This window comes from Ascaphus truei, chromosome 2 (genome assembly GCF_040206685.1).
Source record: "Ascaphus truei isolate aAscTru1 chromosome 2, aAscTru1.hap1, whole genome shotgun sequence".
Lineage (NCBI taxonomy): Eukaryota > Metazoa > Chordata > Amphibia > Anura > Ascaphidae > Ascaphus > Ascaphus truei.
In genome coordinates, this window is record NC_134484.1 from 454,109,991 (window position 1) to 454,129,465 (window position 19,475).

General features: G+C 42.6%; 1 protein-coding gene across 1 annotated transcript in view; it reads right to left on the reverse strand.

Annotated features, from left to right (window-relative positions):
- Positions 1-1,976: 1,976 nt before the first annotated feature.
- Positions 1,977-19,475, reverse strand: part of LOC142488287 (uncharacterized) — a 119,741-nt gene continuing 102,242 nt past the window's right edge. Inside the window, exon 9 of the mRNA XM_075588659.1 lies at positions 1,977-2,144. Within this exon, the coding sequence (XP_075444774.1) occupies positions 1,977-2,144 (168 nt within the window). The remainder of the gene's footprint in view (positions 2,145-19,475) is intronic.

Genomic DNA, 19,475 nt, shown 5'->3' on the forward strand with positions numbered 1-19,475 from the left:
TAGGCAAGGAGAGCGTCAACTTCCTTGATTTAACTATTTATATTGAGAATAATATTGTTAAAACTAAGACCTATTTCAAGGAAGTTGACGCTAATAATTTCCTACTCAACACCAGCTGTCATCATCCCAGATGGCTGAACAACATACCGTTTGGACAATTTAGACGCATTAGGCGGAATTGTTCAGAGGTCAAAGTCTTTGAAGAACAAGCAGGGACATTAAGAACTAGATTTGAGGAAAGACATTATAAGCGGGACTTGATTGAGGCTGCACATTTAAGAGCTTCAGGATTAGATAAACAACAGATGATGGTGCCTAAAGAAAAAAGAGAAGATCCAAATTATATTGTACCATTCGTGACGAGATATAATAATGAGTCCCACCGGATCAGAAAAATCCTTATGAAACATTGGCATATATTACGTAAAGATGTGGTACTGAAAGATTACCTGCCTGATATTCCCTGTGTGATTTTTAAAAGGGCAGAAAATATAAAAAATAAATTGGTACCAAGCGTATACAGGAAGGAGACTGAACCAACCTCCACTAATTGGTTGCCAAAACCTAAAGGTTTTTTCAGGTGTTTTGAGTGCAAGGCCTGTAAGCAGGCACAGACAGACAAGCTGCATTTCTGTTCTAATGTGACCAAAGAGGCATTTACAACTAAACAATTAATTAATTGCAGGACCAAATTTGTGGTTTACCTGCTCGAATGCCCATGTGGACTGCAGTATGTGGGCCGGACCTCAAGAAGTCTTAGAGTCCGCATACTGGAGCACCTGGGTAACATAAAGAGAGGTTTAACCACACACAGTGTACCAATACATTTCACACAACATCACGGGGGAGACCCCACTGGTCTGAGTTACAGAGGGATAGAGACAGTCCCAGAGAACTGGAGAGGGGGAGACAGACTAAAACGCCTCCGTCAAAGGGAGACGTTTTGGATTTATCGCATAAAATCTATGTCCCCTGCTGGCCTCAATGTAGACATTGATATCGCAGCATTCAACTGAGATTATAAAAATTATCTGCGAATATCAAACCAAAAATTTTTTTTACACTCTGCACAAAAGCGATATTTATGCTCAATCTCTAAGAGAGAAACTATTAAGACTCGTATGCCATTTACTAAATATTCTGCATTTTCCATTTTTTTCAGAACATTCGCACTTGTATCAATCTTATCAATTTACGATGATTTCATTTTTAACATATTAATAATAATTTTGCTATATAGCACACAGACCATAATCACACTAAGCTTATGTATTTTTGATTTTTTATTTGTGATTTTTTATTTGTATTTTTGTATAGTATTTTTATAAAGTATTTATTGCAAGTTTGTATTAATAAATTTTAAAGGATGTTTTAGACCATTTTTCAGAAAGGAGTAATTTAAATATTTATGAACAAAATATGATTTTTGCCATATAAATGTCTAATAAATTTGAATAACCAAAATATGTGGATAGTATGGAAATATCTACATGAATGAAAAGACCTTATTGAGTTTTTAAGTAGAGACTGTTTAAAGATTTTATTGGTGATTGTTTAAAATTGTAATTTTGATGGATATGTATAAAGATCAAAGAGATGGACCCAAGGAGGCACTATATAGAAACATCAGTTAAGAGGTGTTTTATCATGAATTAAGATATAGTCATGGTTTCAAACTATTATAACCCCTGTTTAAAGACCCCTCCCAGCTTTGGAGGTATTTATTTGTTATACATGTTTGCTAGGAGTTTACACATGTTTTGCAATAGGATTACACTTGATTTTAAGCATGAGTATAGATGCGGCCATTGGTAATTACATAGCCAAGCTGCACCCAATACCTAAGTGATTAAATGACACACAGCTTATCTTTATTAGCATTTTAACTGATCAGAGGGTCTATATAAAGCTTAGAGACCCCATCCACGTCAACATTTGAGCCTGAGGAAGCCGATCCGTCGGCGAAACGCGTTGCTCTAAATCATCTGCTGAAACTGACCCACCGAGGCTTCCGTAGTCAGATCACTGTGCAGCATTTCCAGCCGAGCAGGAGAGTCTCCCTTCCTGATCCCGGACGCGGGACCGGCTGTGATAGCTGTGCACAACACCTGATCCTGGACCACGTAAGGAGGCCAGGGGTCCACCTGTAATCTATGTGAGTCCCGTTGTGATTATTAATAAATTTATTTTATTCAATATATACAAGTCAACCGTGCCTCACTCATTTTCCCCCTCCCATATAACTTATACATCACAACACCGGGGGGAGAGCCAACCTGACAATAAGAGAGTCCTGCACCAGTTTGGAACCTGAATACAGCTCCTATTGTGCTGATTACCAGATACGGACGGGTTAATGCCAACCTAAAAAGATACCAAATCCCTGCAATTGCTCACACTGGGCCGTGTGAGTACAGTGTTGTACACTTTTTTATACCCATTCAACCATACAAATCATTTGTCACTGTTGGGAGAGAGAGATTTTGCCCTATGAAAGTTACCAAACATTGTGTCTGCTTACACATGGCCGTGTAAGTATTTATGTGTATCTGAATAACCCACCATTGCATGTAATCAATCAAGACTTCCATCAACTTCTAAAAGTGATTGTATATGCTTTCCTAATCCCTTGCTCCCCCATTGCCTGTTTGTTTTCACGTCTCTTTAAGGGCTCTGGATTAACCCTTTTTTCTGGGGTGGAAGCAGAAGGGATTCTGTTGCTGGCTCAGAGAATTAGTGAGCCACAGTTGGTTTGACGGTTCTATTGTAAGCCTATCAGTGTTAAATAAACTCAAGGTAAGCGCCTGGTCTTTTTTGCACTAAGGTCAGGGAAGCGCTACATCCTCACGGTGGTGGATTTTTCCACCCGGTACCCTGAGGCGGTAGCGCTTGGCACCATAGATGCCAAGACAGTGGCAGCAGCTTTGCTGAACATTTTTTCTAGGGTAGGTTTCCCTAGTGAGATCCTAACCGATCAGGGGTCGCAGTTCATGAGTGAACTGTTACATTGTCTCTGGGTTGCATGCGGTGTACAGCACCAGCGCACTACCCCTTACCATCTCCAGACAAACGGATTATGTGAGAGGTTTAATGGTACCCTGAAGCAGATGCTTTGGACCTTTATAGAGGAGGAGGGGAAAGACTGGGAGATTCATTTACAGCACTTGCTGTTTGCCTACCGAGAGGTACCGCAGGAATCTACAGGCTTCTCCCCCTTCGAGCTACTATATGGCCGCAGGGTACGTGGACCTCTGGACCTATTCCGTGAGCGATGGGAAGGGGAGGCTACTGCTACTGATGCTTCAGTGATCCAGTATGTAGTAGATCTCCGAGACCGGTTACAGATGCTCATGGGGGTGGCCCAGGACCACCTCAGGGCCGCTCAGACCAAGCAAAAGCAATGGTATGACCGGAATGCCCGTAGCAGGGAATTCATCCCAGGACAGCAGGTGCTTGTTCTCAAACCGCCTCGGGAGAACAAGTTGATGGCTGCCTGGTCGGGACCGTACCTGGTTATCCGAAAGGTGAATGAGTACAACTACGTTGTACAGGTAGAGCCTGAGAGGCATAAGACATATCACGTCAATATGCTGAAAGAATACAGAGCACCGAGTATGGGAGCAGTAATGGCCATTTGTAGCCCACTGCTAGAGGATCCGGCAAGCAATGCTCTGCCTGATCTCCTTGGGGAGGCTAGGCAGGGAAACACTGTGGAGCAGGTAGAGATAGGGGCACAGTTTAGTGCTAGGCAGCAGGTAGAAGCCAGGGACATGCTAGCTAAGTTTAGGGCTCTCTTCACTGACATGCCAGGGACCACACATCTCACAAAACACCCAGTGCACACAGGGGATCTGCAGCCACTGCATAAGCACGCTTATAGAGTGTCAGCAGTTGTCAAAACCAGTATGGAAAGGGAGATAGAGGAGATGCTGATCCTAGGGGTAATTACTCCATCCCAGAGTCCTTGGGCAAGCCCGGTAGTTCTAGTCACTAAGAAGGACAAGACCACCCAGTTTTGTGTGGACTACCACTTGCTCAATGCTGGGACGGTGTCAGATGCCTACCCCATGCCCCGCATGGATGAGTTACTGGATGAACTCGCGGAGGCAAAGTATCTGACCACTATGGATTTGAGCAAAGGCTATTGGCAAATCCCCCTGACCCTGGAGGCTAGGGAGAAGTCAGCATTCATCACTCCAAGTGGCCTCTTTGAGTTTTTGGTGATGCCATTTGGGATGAAGATTGCTCCGGCTACCTTCCAATGCCTGGTCAATAGGTTACTGGAAGGGATGCAGAGCTATGCCAGGGCTTACTTAGATGACATCGCTATTTTCAGTAATTCCTGGGACTCCCACTTAGGACATGTAGCTGCAGTGCTGGATAGGATCAGGGAGGCTGGGCTTACCTTGAAACCCACTAAGTGTATGGTAGGGATGGCAGAGGTCCTGTACTTAGGGCACAGGGTGGGTGGAGGGCACCTCAAACCAGAGCCAGCCAAGGTAGAAGTCATAGTTCAGTGGCCTGTTCCAAAAACCAAGAAACAGGTCATGGAATTTTTGGGCACCGCAGGGTACTATAGGAAGTTTGTCCCACAGTAAAGCACTGTGGCCAAACCCCTGACTGATTTGACTAAGAAGCAACTGCCTGTGAAACTGCTTTCCAGGCACTGAAAACTGCGCTTGCTGGGGCCCCCATACTGGCTGCCCCGGACTATACCTAACATTTCCTTATACAGACTGATGCCTCGGACAATGGCATTGGGGCTGTGTTGAGCCAAGTGGGGGACGACGGTAGAGAGCACCCTGTGGTGTACCTCAGCCGAAAACTACTCCACCGAGAATTGGCCTATGCCACCATTGGGAAAGAGTGCTTGGCACTCAAAAAACTCCAGCCATATGTGTATGGAAGGGCTTTCACGGTCCTCACAGACCACAACCCCCTGAGTTGGCTGCAGAGGGCATCAGGGGAGAATGCCAAGTTGCTAAAGTGGAGCTTGGCCTTGCAAGAGTTTGAGTTTACTATTCAGCACAAAAAGGGTAGTGAAAACAGCAATGCTGATGGACTCTCACGTCAGGACTATCCCTCTGAGACTGAGTTCGTTAAGGCTGCCAGCAGTGCCCCACTCCCCGTTAGGGCCAGTGGGCCACAGGTCACCCATTAAGAAGGGGAGATGTAGAGGGAGAGGGGGGTTGGCCCGGTATTAAAGGGGTTGCACCCCATATGACCACCCCCTGATCTCACCAGGAAGGCAAGGGGTTAACTGGACTGCGGTCCAGGAATGTGGCTTACAACTTGTCATGTCAGGAAAATGTATGTTCCCCTGTTCCCATGTTTCATTATAATCCTGTATTTTAAAAATGTTTTAAAGTGCATTTCTGTATCTCCGGTTCTGGAGGTTGCAGAGAGTTGAAATTTGGCCAATATGTAGAGTCACTGTAGGCATTAAAAACTGGCAAATTTCGACCCACTGGGCCCACCAGAACGGAACTTATTAATATGTGAAGATATTAAAGTATATATGGTATTTTGGATCTGCTCTGAAAATGCAGACTCCATCTGCTATGCTAATAGGTCAGGAAGGGCAGCCGGATGATTTAGCATAAGCCCTGTGATCAAAAGTTAACTGCCCTGATTGTTTACACTAGGAACCAATTACTGATCAAAACACTCTGCCACTCTAACTGTTTACCTGAGTGCGGAGAAGCATCAAACTGGAGTGGTTTGTAAGTGTTATATCTACACCTACAAACAATGAAGATCCTGCCAGATACTTCATCTTGTAGACTGGTCATCGCCCCTGATATAATTATGGGGCTACAGAAATAAGACCCTCAGATTCCCAGTATGCATTGGCTAACTAGCTGGGGGCATGGGTTAAACTGTGTTCCCACTTTAGCGATTTGATACAGATAATTGTTCACCAATAGTCTGTATTCAATGTTAATAATAGGGTTACAAAGGTATATAAACTGTGTCAACCCTACAGTTCTTGTTGTTCTTCTGATTTCACCTTGAATGTCACCGGATTGCTGGAGAATTGCTAGCTGATACTTCTCCATTCCCCAACCCTAAGTAAGTGTTACCTTCTTGCCTGTTAATTGTACTATATTGCTGTGTTCACCTTTTTAAGGAATACATATATTTTATTATATCTAAGCCTCATTCAGTTCAACCCAGATATTTGGTGTTTGTTATATCTTGTCATAAGTTACTGTGACAGTGAGCCAGTGACGTCATGGAGCTGGTTCGCCTTCATTGGGCGAACCGCTCACGTGATCGGCCCTGCGCGCGTTAACTAAAATGTAAGTGTTGGTTACGCTTCCGCACGCCTGCGGAAGTGCGCGCAAGCCCCTGCTAAAGACGCTCTCATTGCGGCTGCAGGGGCTCACTGACACGCGTGAGCTCGGCTCAGCGTGGGTCAGCGGCTAAGTGCTGACCATGCCCGCAGCCTTAGAGAACAAGATAAGGAACCTACAAGGCCTGATCACCAAATTCATATGGAGAAAAAAGAGGCCCAGAATAAAAAGACAAATAATCACGATACCAAATAAGGCAAGGGGGCTGGCCCTCCTGTGCCTGATATCACACTATAAGGCCGCCCAATTAAGTCAGCTGGTCCTGTGGCACTCGAACGCTTCTGACAGGAGGTGGACAGAGCTTGAATCATCCTTATCCTACCCAGCCAAACTCCACAATATCTTATGACTCCCGAACAGAAGCAAAAAAACAAGAAGTGACTAAGAGCAGCCAACTATAAACCATGCCCTAAAAATATAGAGGTCAATGAGAAAAAGATTATCTCTCTCAGGCCCGAAACCCCTGATGTCCCCCCTGTATGCCAACCTGGGATTTGTCCCGAGACTGGAGGAGGGGAGTTTTGCTGCCTGATTGGCGGTGGGAATTCTAAGGCTCCGAGATCTGGATCCAGATATGAAACACAAATCATTTGATTCATTTCAGACGGAATAAAATATCCCCAACAAGGAATTTTCCCACTATTTACAACTTAAATGTTGTTATATTAAAACAGGCCCGGACAAGCATCTCACTAGGTTTGAGTCGCTGTGCCGGAATGACCCCATACTTTATCTCACTGCTATACAGACTGGTGACAGGCTCTCCCCTGATAGTCAATAAAAAAACTCAAATATATGTCCTAATGGGAACAAGATTTGGGGGAGGAACTTGATGAGGAGGACTGGACGACATCCTCCTGGTGGTGGCCAAGTCGTCGATCTCCACCACCATTAGGGAAAACGTGTACAAGGTGTTTAGGTGGTGGTACAGTGGCGGCCGCCTTTGTCCTAGTGCAGCCGTAGCAGCGCAACTCTGATAACCGCGGGCAGATGCAGTATGTTTTTTTTCCGGAGTATATTGCGGTATTTTAGCGCTCGTAATATTAGCATTTTATTAGCGCTGTCTGCAATACCGTCTATAAACTCAGGGGGCGTTCGCGTGCTGTTGTCTTCAAAGTCTAATACTTTAGCAGTTCAACCTACGTCAGTACACAGTCTGCGTGTGCACACACAGTAATTGTAAATTTGCATATTTATACCTGCATGTGCAGTGCTGTATGTCTCATTTGAAAATTGTTGAAACGCATAGGCATGTACTGTAACAGTATCACATTTCGGCATATACAGCGCTCTCCCCTCGCTCGCCCCGCACACACACAGGATAATTTACTGCACTGCAGTATTTCAACTTCTTATCTTATCTACAGTACAGTACACCTTTCCCACACCATTCCTTTGAATGTGTGTCTTTCTGGTTTCACTCACATTCTTGCTTGATAGCTGATGATTACTGCTCATGCGTCTGTAACTTCGCCACTGCTTGCTTGCAAAGTTCAAGATTAAGTTACCAAAAAAAAAAAAAAAAAATTCACTCCTCATTTTTTTTTTTTATTTTCTCCACAAGCCTGCCTAAACCATCTTTATATTACGTTATTCAATCTGTGCTGTAGCTTTTCACTGCGACACTGTGCATTTGACTGCACATAGTTGATATGTGTGCTTTTTATGTACTGTATTTGGGGGTGTAGGGATCATATTATTATGATGACCTGCCTTTTGAAAATTTGCCATTTCTTTGAACTGCAGTACAGATAATCCTAAATGCAGCTTTACTCTGTACCCCCCTCCTCCACGCACACACACAAGGCTCGCTCAATGATTTGAAACTCTTATCGACAGACACCTCTACAGAGTCATTCAGTTTCTAAAGCTTGTCATTGTGTTGTTAATCGTCCGTCCCTAGCCGAGCATCACCTCTCTGCACCTGCGTGTAATCCTCTTTGGGATGGGAGCTACAGTACATAGCTGATTATTACTGTGCATGCGTCTGTAACTTCGCCACTGCTTGCTTGCGAAGTTCAAGAGTGAGTGACCAAAAAAAAATATATATTTTTTTTTCTCCTCATTTTTTATTTTTATTTGCTCCACAAGCCTGCCTAAACCATCTTGATATTACGATATTCAATCTGTGCTGTAGCTTTTGACTGCGACACTGCGCGTTTGACTGCACATGGTAGATTTGTGTGCTTTTTATGTATTTGGGGGTGTAGGGATCAAATTATTATGATGACTTGCCTTTTGAAAATATGTAATTTCTTTGAACTGCAGTACAGCTAATCTTTCATGCAGCTGTACCCTGTACCCCTCTCCCCCACGCACACACACAAGGCTCGCTCAAGGATTTGAACCTCTTATCGACAGACACCTCTCCAGACCCATTCCGTTTCTAAAGCTTGTCATTGTGTTTTTAATCGTCCGGCCCTAGCCGAGCATCACCTCTCTGCGCCTGCATGTAATCCTCTTTGGGATGGGAGCTACAGTACATAGCAGATGATTACTGCGCATGCGTCTGTAACTTCGCCACTGCTTGCTTGCGAAGTTCCTAATGTTCCTATTGTTGGCTTTGAGTCACCTCTCTGTAATCCTCTTTGGGATGGGAGCTAACTGATGATTACTGGGCATGACTCACCCATCCACCCCCCCAACCCTTTGAGGCTTTGTTTACGATAATCCCTTCTCAAATTTGATATGTAAATCTGATTTGCACAGCACTGTGAAATTGAGAGTTGAGAGTCTGATTCATGTTGTTGATGCAGTAAATTACCACTTTTTGTCATTCTTTCTTTTTCTTTGGTGTAGGTGTGTGTGTGTGGGGGGGGGGTGTCAATGATTATGTATATCATGAATGTAAAGAAATATTTATTTTATCAGGAACAAAAAATACAAATATACGAATAATCATGAATAATACAAAATGCAGTCTTTATTCAGTTCTTCTGTCAGATGAAAATTGAGGGCCGGTGGATAATCATGAATAATGTACATTGATAATAATATTAATTAATAATATATAATATATAATAATATATATAATAATATAATTTTTTCCGTCTTTATCTTCTTCCTCATTATGCTGGTGCTGCTCTCTCGAGATAGAAAAAAATTGAGCAGTTACAGTAGGTGCATATTATGGCTACTCCATATTGGACTACAGTATGCAGTTAGTACTGTCAAACTAGTCTATACTGGAACTACTGTATACTGTGACTACTGTTAAATACTTTGTAACCAGATGGCTAGTGCTGCTCTCTCAGGGAAAAAAAATCTGTGCCATACTTACCTGTATCATACTGTACTTACAATACTACAGTACAGTACTATACCATACTACCATACTACCTTCCTGATGCTTGCCCATTACGCGTGATCACAATGGGCAACACAGTCGCAACATGGTCAATATACTTATTGCATTGTTCCACGGTGAGTACATCGTTCCAAAAACTCAGTATGCCTTGCGCCAACTCATCCTTTTTGGAGGGTTTCACGACTTTTCGGATATGGTCCTTCAGCTGATGCCAGACCATTCGATAGGATTGAAGTCTGGCGATCTGTTATTGGAGGGAGGGGGAAAAAAAGGACAATTAGCTAAAGAGATACAGTAAACAGTAAAAACAGTGGGAAAAAATGAGACACGGTTATCGCACTTACTCCGCTGGCGTCTTCACCCAGTTGATACCGCGCTCAAGAATATGCGCTGTTGACGCGGTGTGCTTCGGATCGTTGTCCTGGTAGAAACGGTGACCATCTGGGAACTCACGTGTGATGTATTCCACAATCTCAGGCACAATTTTTTCTTGGAAAAAAGCTTTATTCATGATTCCTATAACAAGAAAAGAAAAGTGCTCAAAAAACTGCACACTAGTACAGTACAGTGCATAAGGCAAAAGTGTGTGACATATATTTTACTGTACCTTCAAAGATGACGATGCATCCTGGTCCACGCCTAGAGATGGCACCCCACACATGCATCTTCACTGGGTGTTTCGGACGTGGCTTCATAGATACAGTATGCAACCTTTTTTGTGGAATGCAAAGGTGGCAAATCTCTCCAGCGAAACAGTAGACTCGTCCGTGAAGATGCAATACTGGAAAGTTTCTCCACTGTCGATCCATGCCTGGGCCTGGACCACTCTCTTGATCTTGTTAACGTCCCTTATCATAGGGTACGCTCTGTAATGACAAGGAATAATTTTAAAGGTAAAGTGCAGTTTCTTAAACAACACTTTAACCTCCTGTACTGTCCAGTACTAACCTCACACGTCCATATTTCCATCCAATTCTGCGTCTCATTTTCTTTATGCTGGTCTCGGATACAGTGAGATTGGGATTTTGCTGCAGAGTGTATTTGACCCTCAAGGCACTCTTCTCATCATTCTCTTCACTTATTTTGTCGACCAGAAGAGTTGTCTCCCTACAGTGTACAGAAAAACAACAATCTGATAAGTTACAGTGCAGTAGGCCACAAGTACAGCACATCATTTACAGTAAAAATAGTATAAAATGAGATAGATCTACACAATATATAGTTCTATTAATATGCAGCAAAATAAACAATAATAGATATACTGTATTATATACTGCAGTTATATAAATACACCGAAATAACTATAAAATGAGATAGATCTACACAATATATAGTTCTATTAATATGCAGCAATGTAAACAATAATAGATATACTGTATTATATAGTTATATAAATATACTTACGCGTTAGTTACCGTTGGTGTCCTCGTCTGTTGTTAGGTTTTTCTGTGTGCATGATAGCACACGGTGGTTGATGGCACAACGAGGCCAGTGTTGGATATCTGCAATTCGTTGTTCACTCATGTACATCTCCTTAATTCTCATGCTGAGATCCTTTGAAATCTTTTTAACAGGCATTGCTGCGAGTAGAAAGAAATACAAACACAAGAATGTATATTCAATGTTTAGTCGATGTTTATTGAATGTGCAGTGAATCCACACATGATCTGTATCTGAACTTGCCCTTGTCCAGATACTGCATTGTGCCATCTGCTTCCATGGATCAACCCCAATTCTATGGACGCAAGAAGCCACTCGCCTCTGCCGTGCCTATCACACAGAAAAACCGAAAGGCGGCAGCCGTTTCCAAGCCAAGGCCAAATCGACAGGCTAAGGCTAATAAAGAAAACCTTCTGCTGACCCCAAAGGCTAAGGGTTTTAATACACGTAAGCCTTATTATGTCAAGAAGATATTCGGTGATGTACACTCAACGCAAAACAAATGGCAGCCAACCCATCGAACCCGCAGGCCACTTCCTCGATTACGCTTCGACGACTCTGCCGCCGCTCTTTCGGAAATCTACAGCCCATCTTCTCCACTACTCGTCCACGACACTGCCGCTGCTCTCCCAGAAACCCACAGCCCATCTTCTCCACTGCTCTTCGACGATGCTGCCGCTGGTGTCCCTGAAATCCACGGGTCACTTTCTCTATTACGCTTAGACGACTCTGCCGCTTCTCGCCCGGAAATCCACAGGTCGCATTCTCCATCCCTCTTCGACGACGCTGCCGCTTCTCTCCCGGAAATCCACAGGTCATCTCCGCCATCCTTCTTCGACCACGCTGCCGCTTCTCTCCAGGGAACCCCCATCTCATCCTCCGTAGCACCCACCCATATGTCCACAGCACCCCATGCACAAGAACAAGCTCGTTAGACCGCATGCTGAATGGGTTAAGTGTCCATATGCCCGGGAACTCTACTATGCTGGTAAAGATAGATCTTCTTTTAGAGACCATGCTAAGTATGGATCAACGGATGGAGAAGATAGAGACTGACATAGCGGGGATACATAATTTGCTCGGTGTTCATGCCCCTGTATACCCGACGTCAGAGCAGGAGGGTGGCATGGATGTGATGAATGGGACCTTCAACCACCTTCCAACACCAAGCGCACACTCTCCACCAGAAGAATTTGTGTACATGTATGCCGTTGAGGAGGAGGATAACATGACAACCCCGTCAAGGCCACGCCAGGAGACAACACGGCAACCAAGACAGGAGGAAAGCTTACTCCCAGACAACCTACACTCGCCCGCCGCCACAAGCACACCTGCTCCCAGAAGAACACCCGCTCCCAGAACCCAACCTACATATGCTTGCATCGATACGGTGCCCGACATCATCCTGTGCGATCTGCAACCGGCACTCAGGGAGAAGTATAGGGTGATGAGTGCTGGTTTACCCCAGAAGTATGCCATGTTAATTTTTAAGCACCACGTGTCCTACTTGGTGTACTGCGGGTGGGTCTACAATGTAAACTACGAAGGAAATCGCAAAAAAAGGGCGCTTCCTGAAATTTTAAGAATGACTATTGTGGAGGAATTGCAACGCTATTTTTCAATTTCAGATCCTTTAATGAAAATCGTTCGAGACTCCATTAATGGCATTTTGCACCATACAAGGCATCGGCCCTGGAAGGACAATCTGGTGGGGATCGAATTTGCGTGACTGTTCAACTGTTGTTTATTTTTTGTAAACGTTTTTGTACAGTAAATGTTTTGACTTTCTGTACTTTAATAAAGGAGATGTTGCGTGTTTTAACTTGTATTAATAAAGAAATGTTTTTACTTACTCTACACAAGACCTGCCCAATTCAAGTCCCCGAGGGCCGCAAACATGCCCGGTTTTAAAGGTTATCCTTATAACCGGGGCTGTTTGCGGCCCTCGAGGACTGGAGTTGTCCAAGCCTGACTGACTGTTCTGTACACCATCCTACTGTAAATGTTTTGACTATCTGTACTTTAATAAAGGAGATGTTGCGTTTTTTAAATTTTATGAATAAAGAATTTTTTTTAATAACACCATACTGTTGTGCTGTACATGTTTTGACTTTCTGTATTTTAATAAAGGAGATGTTGAGTTTTTTAAATTTTATGAATAAAGAATTTTTTTTAATAACACCATACTGTTGTGCTGTACATGTTTTGACTTTCTGTACTTTAATAAAGGAGATGTTGCGTGTTTTAACTTGTATTAATAAAGAAATGTTTTTACTTGCTCTACACAAGACCTGCACAATTCCAGTCCCCGAGGGCCGCAAACAGGCCAGGTTTTCAAGGTTATCCTTAAAACTGGGGCTGTTTGCGGCCCTCGAGGACTGGAGTTGTGCAGGCCTGACTGACTGTTTTGTACATCATCCTACTGTAAATGTTTTGACTTTCTGTACATAAATGTTTTCACTAGAAGTTAACCATACACCTGTTAATGTTTTGAATTGCTGTACATTTAAAATGTTTTTAAATTGCATTTGTAAATAAATGTTTTTGTACTTACTCCACCAATAAAAGAAAATGTTGATTTGTTTTAAATTGTTCCATTGTCTCCTTTTATACTGTAACAAAATACAGTGTTTCTAGAACATACTGTACAGTACTGTCCAGGCATACTGTACAGTATACTGTAGGCATGCTCAGCACATCACAAGAGTATTAAAACAATACATGCTGTACGGGTATAGAATACACATATGTACTGGAATACATGTAGAATAAATGCATAGTTTTGATTTTACGGGTTTATTATATAGTATATATAAAAAAGTATTGTATACGGTCTGAAAACAACAGCATACTGTTTCAGGTATTTTATCCTAATCAATAACAACGGCCACTGAACTGTAGACTCCGGTACGTGTTTTTTTTTAAATCAGATTCAGCAATGTGCAGGCATTGTAACACAAAGCGATATTATCCATCAAAATCCCTCCATTTGCAGTTTTCCGCATGAGATGACAACCTTTTCTTTTCTGAGGAAAAAAAAGTAAAAGTTTTACTGTAATGGTCAGTCAGTCCCCTAAAGAAGTTCGCACAGTCAGTCCCATCAATAATTTTCTCGGGGGGCGTCTCCTGTTCACATGCGCATGCGCCTACTGTTGATGTGATGACGCATATGCGTTTCAAGAAGGTTCCAATGCGCATGTGCCTAGCATTCCACCAATTGTTCAGTATCTACTGTAGAAGCTGCTCAGCCAATGATATTGCTTACAGGAGACTCGCTTGACTGTGCATTGATATTTCAAAAAGAGAATAAAATACGGCAACATTACTCACCATAGACTTTGCCAATCAGCTGGCGCCGAGCCACTGCCAGTCCCGTATTCTTGATCATACACGTAGTTGCCAGGTGACAGCGGGACTACTACACCTGTAGTCAGCTGATGAGGCTGGAAATCGCTTAGGTACGTGCAAGCTTGCTGGAATCTGTACGCGAAATCCGGCTCAGGCTGCAGGTATTTGGGCGGGGACAGACAGCAAGGGTTGTCGGTCACCAGGTTTTCACTGACGGTCGGACTGTTATTGGAATCCAGTGCTGGCGCATTGCTTGCCTGCGACTGACGTTTCTTAGTTGGTTTTAACATGACCTTTCGCCTTTTGAAGTCTCCATGTTCATAGATACGGGAAAAACCTGGTAATACACACCAATACCCTCCAATAACATTGGGATCAATACGAAACAAACAGGGATCGATACATAATTTTTTCCTTATTGCAAGCTTCCACACATGAGCATCTGGTGAAAATTTGTAAAAGTCATAGTTTTCGATAAAATACTGAAAAATTTGAACAAATGTTACCATCTTATCATCTGTTGCATTAATCGCGGTCCATATAAAATAAGCGTACGTTCTGTCGGGTTTTTGGAACACGGACTGCAGTTGTGCACTCATCTCGGAGCTCTCAGGACACCAGACACTGAGCGTTTAGTTTTAATATGAAAAGCCTAAATTGGTTCATTATTGTAACTTCTTCAGTCCCAAGGCCAATTTACAATGGACCACTGTTGTATTCTTTTAAACACCTGCAAGTCGACACATTACTGAAGCGCATGGCATTACAATTGATGAATATCTGCCATCTGGCGGATACGCGAAGAATTGCAACCAATTAAATCTGAACCATTATCAATAAACCCATTAACCGCGCATTAACCGCGGGTGTGAATGCGGTCAGAATGCGGTCAGAATGCGGCATGAACGTGGTGAAGTGCGGTGAAGTGTGTGGCATTCGGAAAAAATCCCGAAAAAATTAGGAGATGTTGGAGAATAAAAGGGACTGCGGCTGTACCTAACTCTGGTACCCCTCAGTTTGCCCCAAGGGATGCTGAGGCCAGGCCTCATTTATACACATATGGTGGTCATGCCCTCTGGTGGCATCCCTGTGGAGGAAGGTAAGACAATGGATTCTTAGAATCCTCCAGATACACATCTCTAGGGATCCCTGGCCCTTTTTGCTAAACAAACCTATAGGAACCATGTCCAGGTAGGAGAACAGGTTAATCACCCACATTCACTGAAAAAAACAGGGGAGCGATGATGAACCTTATAAAAAGAAGAAAACACTACATAGTGCAATATTGTATGTACAATGGAGTGAAAAATAGGAGGATCCCGATTGCAAACTCACAATGAAGTAGATAATAAGGAGCAGAGAATCCAACCGTGGCAAAGACGGTTCCAGGCCGGTGTAGTAGGAGGACATCAGATTATGTTGAAGAAATAACACAGAAGGGTAAGTATAGTGAAGATGGGGTGATACTCCGAGTCGCGACCTCAGAGTTCCACCTCACCAACACCGCTGTGAGTCTCTTCCGCACCCACGCTAGAGCCGATGCGTCACTTCTGATCTTCTACCCCGCCGGAACTGACGTCAAAGGGTATTCCAGCGCTGCCTCTCCCTCTGGATCTGTTCTATGAGCCACGCTCAACGCGTTTCGCCATTCACGTGTCACGTCACATGACCCTGCAGCGTCATTCAGTCTGACTTTTTCAGACTCAAAAACTGGATTTCCCAAAACAAACTGTTTTTAAACACTGACAAGACTGTAACAATGGTGTTTGGGACCAAGACTAAATTTTTAAAGCTTCCAGCAACTGAGATCCAGATTAGAACCAACACTAACACCACCCTAACTCCTGTTACTAGTTTTAAATACCTGGGCATATGGTTTGACTCCCACTTAACATTCGGGATGCGCATTGATACCCTGACAACCAAGACCTATGCCAAACTAGGGTTTCTTTACAGGAACAAATCCTCCCTAAGTCTCCTGGTTAGAAAACGTATCGCACAGCAGATGCTAATGCCAATTATTGACTTAGCAAACTTGACACCCTCTACAATTCAATTTGTCGTTTTGTTCTCCAATGCAACTATAACACACATCACTGCGAAATGCTCAAAGAACTAGATTGGTCATCACTCGAGTCTAGGCGCAAAGTTCACCTTTCCTGTCTTGCCTTCAAATTATTTATGGGCAAGCTACCCATCTACCTGAACAAGCTCCTCACCCCTACCACATGCAGCACCAATCACCTGAGATCAGACTCCAAAAGACTGTTCATGGTCCCAAGGCTCAACAAAGTATCCGGATGCTCCTCCTTCTCTTACCGTGCACCCCAAAACTGGAACAACCTACCAGAGACTCTTACATCCACCACCAGTCTAAGTTCTTTCAAATCTAAGGCTGTCACACATTTTAATCTGGTCTGTAACTGTTTCATACGCCCATAACATAAATTATCTTTAATTGTGCATGCAATGTCTTGTATATAATGTATACCCTGCTCATTATGTAACTGTATTTGTAAACATGTATTATTTGTCTTAACTCTGTGCCCAGGACATACTTGAAAACGAGAGGTAACTCTCAATGTATTACTTCCTGGTAAAATATTTTATAAATAAATAAATAAATTTGATGCTGCCTTGTAATGGCGACGTGACCAGAAGCTGACTGAATCCCAGTAAATTGAGGTTGCAGAGGCCTCGCCCGGTTCCCCGGAATTTCATTTAAATGCCTCTGCAACCACAGTGCCCCCCCCCCTCAGTTTGCGCACCCCTGCAATAGAACAGCTGCAACATCAACATCAAATATCCGTGACCGGCAGCAAAGAGTGACATCCTTTGGCTGACGCCTTTGGGTTGACTAGGGTGTTATGTAAAAGAGATTCTTTAGGATAATAAAACCGTAGCATAGCACAGACCTGGTGCTCACTGCAGACATGTAGGGAGGGGAGTCTGACAAGATCCAGGTGGTCTTTGAAGCATCTCTTTTCCTCTTACTGATAACCCCAAACATGCTGGCTTAATGGACTGGGGCAGAAACAACAGAGAAAGATGCGTCCTGGTGACTGCCATCACTTGGGGAACAAAACTGAAAGTTTGGAGATCTCACATGTGACGCCGTCGACTGAAGAGATGGAGAACAGAGCTATTCATTATTTTGGAAATCCTTTATTTTACCACTGCTGTTTTAAAGAATGTACGCTATGCAAGTGTTTATTTTTATGAGTTATTTTTATTTTTATTATAAAGATATTTTCAATACAGTCTGCACTATTGTGTGTATCTCTCTGATTTCCGGGGAAGCGACTAGACAACATTTGCCACAGTTTTTGTTTTGCCATTTTATATGGGGAATAAGTGATTAATATTTAAAATCCCCCAACCCCCTAGACATTTATTGGGGAAGATATCACACTAGTGGTTGCATTTGTCTTTTTATATTTCCAGTGCCCATTTTTCGCGCTCTCCAAATTTGGAAAGAAACGTCTTTAAGCCAGGACATCCTGAAAAGCTGTGTAATACGACAGGCATCAGCTCATGGGGATCTATGTTTAAATTGATAAGATGCAAAATGTGACACACTATGCTCATTTGCACTTCATTACCCAGAATCCCTGGCTGCAGTGGAAGCATTGTAAGCTATGAGATAATGGGGAAAGGCAGGTTTGAGGACTTGTCTGAGTTATGTGAATCTGCTCATAAGTGGTATTTATATTTGCTGTACACTGTACGGTCGAGGGTTTTTATCACTTTTTTTATTCACTATAACTTACTTTGTATCTTTTTGTAACTACAGTACTGCCGGCTTCACATATACAAGGTTAACAAACCCCTCAGCGCAGTATACTGTTGAGGGTTTTTTGTCACTTATTTACTCAACATAACGCACTTTTTGTCTGATAGTTTATACAGAAATTAATAGCAATCCAGAATAGAAAGTTCAGCAGGTCAGAAGCAGATACACTTCTAGAAGAGCAGGAGATGATTCGGGCAGCAGCATTTTGAATGGATTGCAAAGGCGAGAGATGTGAGGCAGGGAGGCCAGATAAAAAAATGTTACAGTAATCAATGTGGGAGAGAGCAAGAGCACGCTAACACTAATGTGTTTTCAAAGGTTTCTTGGGAATACAAACTGTTATATAGTAATATCTCTTATTTTAGTGCATTCATTTTATTGCACTATCCGTAGCACATTTGATATTATTAATTTACTTACTTATTATTACATTCTTATACATTTTATACTATTTTTATACTAAGACACTTTTCGAGCACACTTTCATGTTATCCTATTCATTTCAATATATTTACCAGACTATGTACACATTCTCAAGTATAATGTTTTATTATAGTATGTTAGTGCTATATAAGTACAGTATCATAATGACAACTTTTTTTTTGCTAAGTGCATTGCAGGCTCTTATGGGAGAAAAAGGTTTAATATAAGAGTATTTCTAATTTTAAATCATATAGTAAAGTAAGGAGTTTCAAATGAGAAAATAAGAGCAAAAATCACCACACAAACTGCAGCTCCTCTCCGAGTGCAACCCTGGCATGTTTACACAGAGTGATTAAGCTGCCTAAAGCATCCGCACAGCATTCTTTGCCCTACCTACTGCAGTTATACTGCTGCCATAGATACTGCAGATTCATATTTGAAAACACACTTGGTATCCAGGAGCTGTTATTTTCAGTACCATATCTTGCTAATTAGGAGTTGACCTTTTCCTTAGAATTTGCACTTCTATAATAAAGAAGACATTTGGAAGGCTAAAGCCTTCAGTTATTTATCAGTGGAAAGAAATCACCTTCTGACAAGATCCAATACACATTTTCTCACACATTTGCTCAGATTTCTGAGCTGAGAGACTTGCACAGACTTACTGTGTTACATGTTAATGTGCATTTTATAGCTCCATAAAATGTGTTTTTGTTATTGTTGCTTTTACTAATACAGTTTCTGTGACATATTATAGGTGGTAGCTATAAAATGTGGTAGATCTCTGCAAAACATTAAGGGGTGTGAA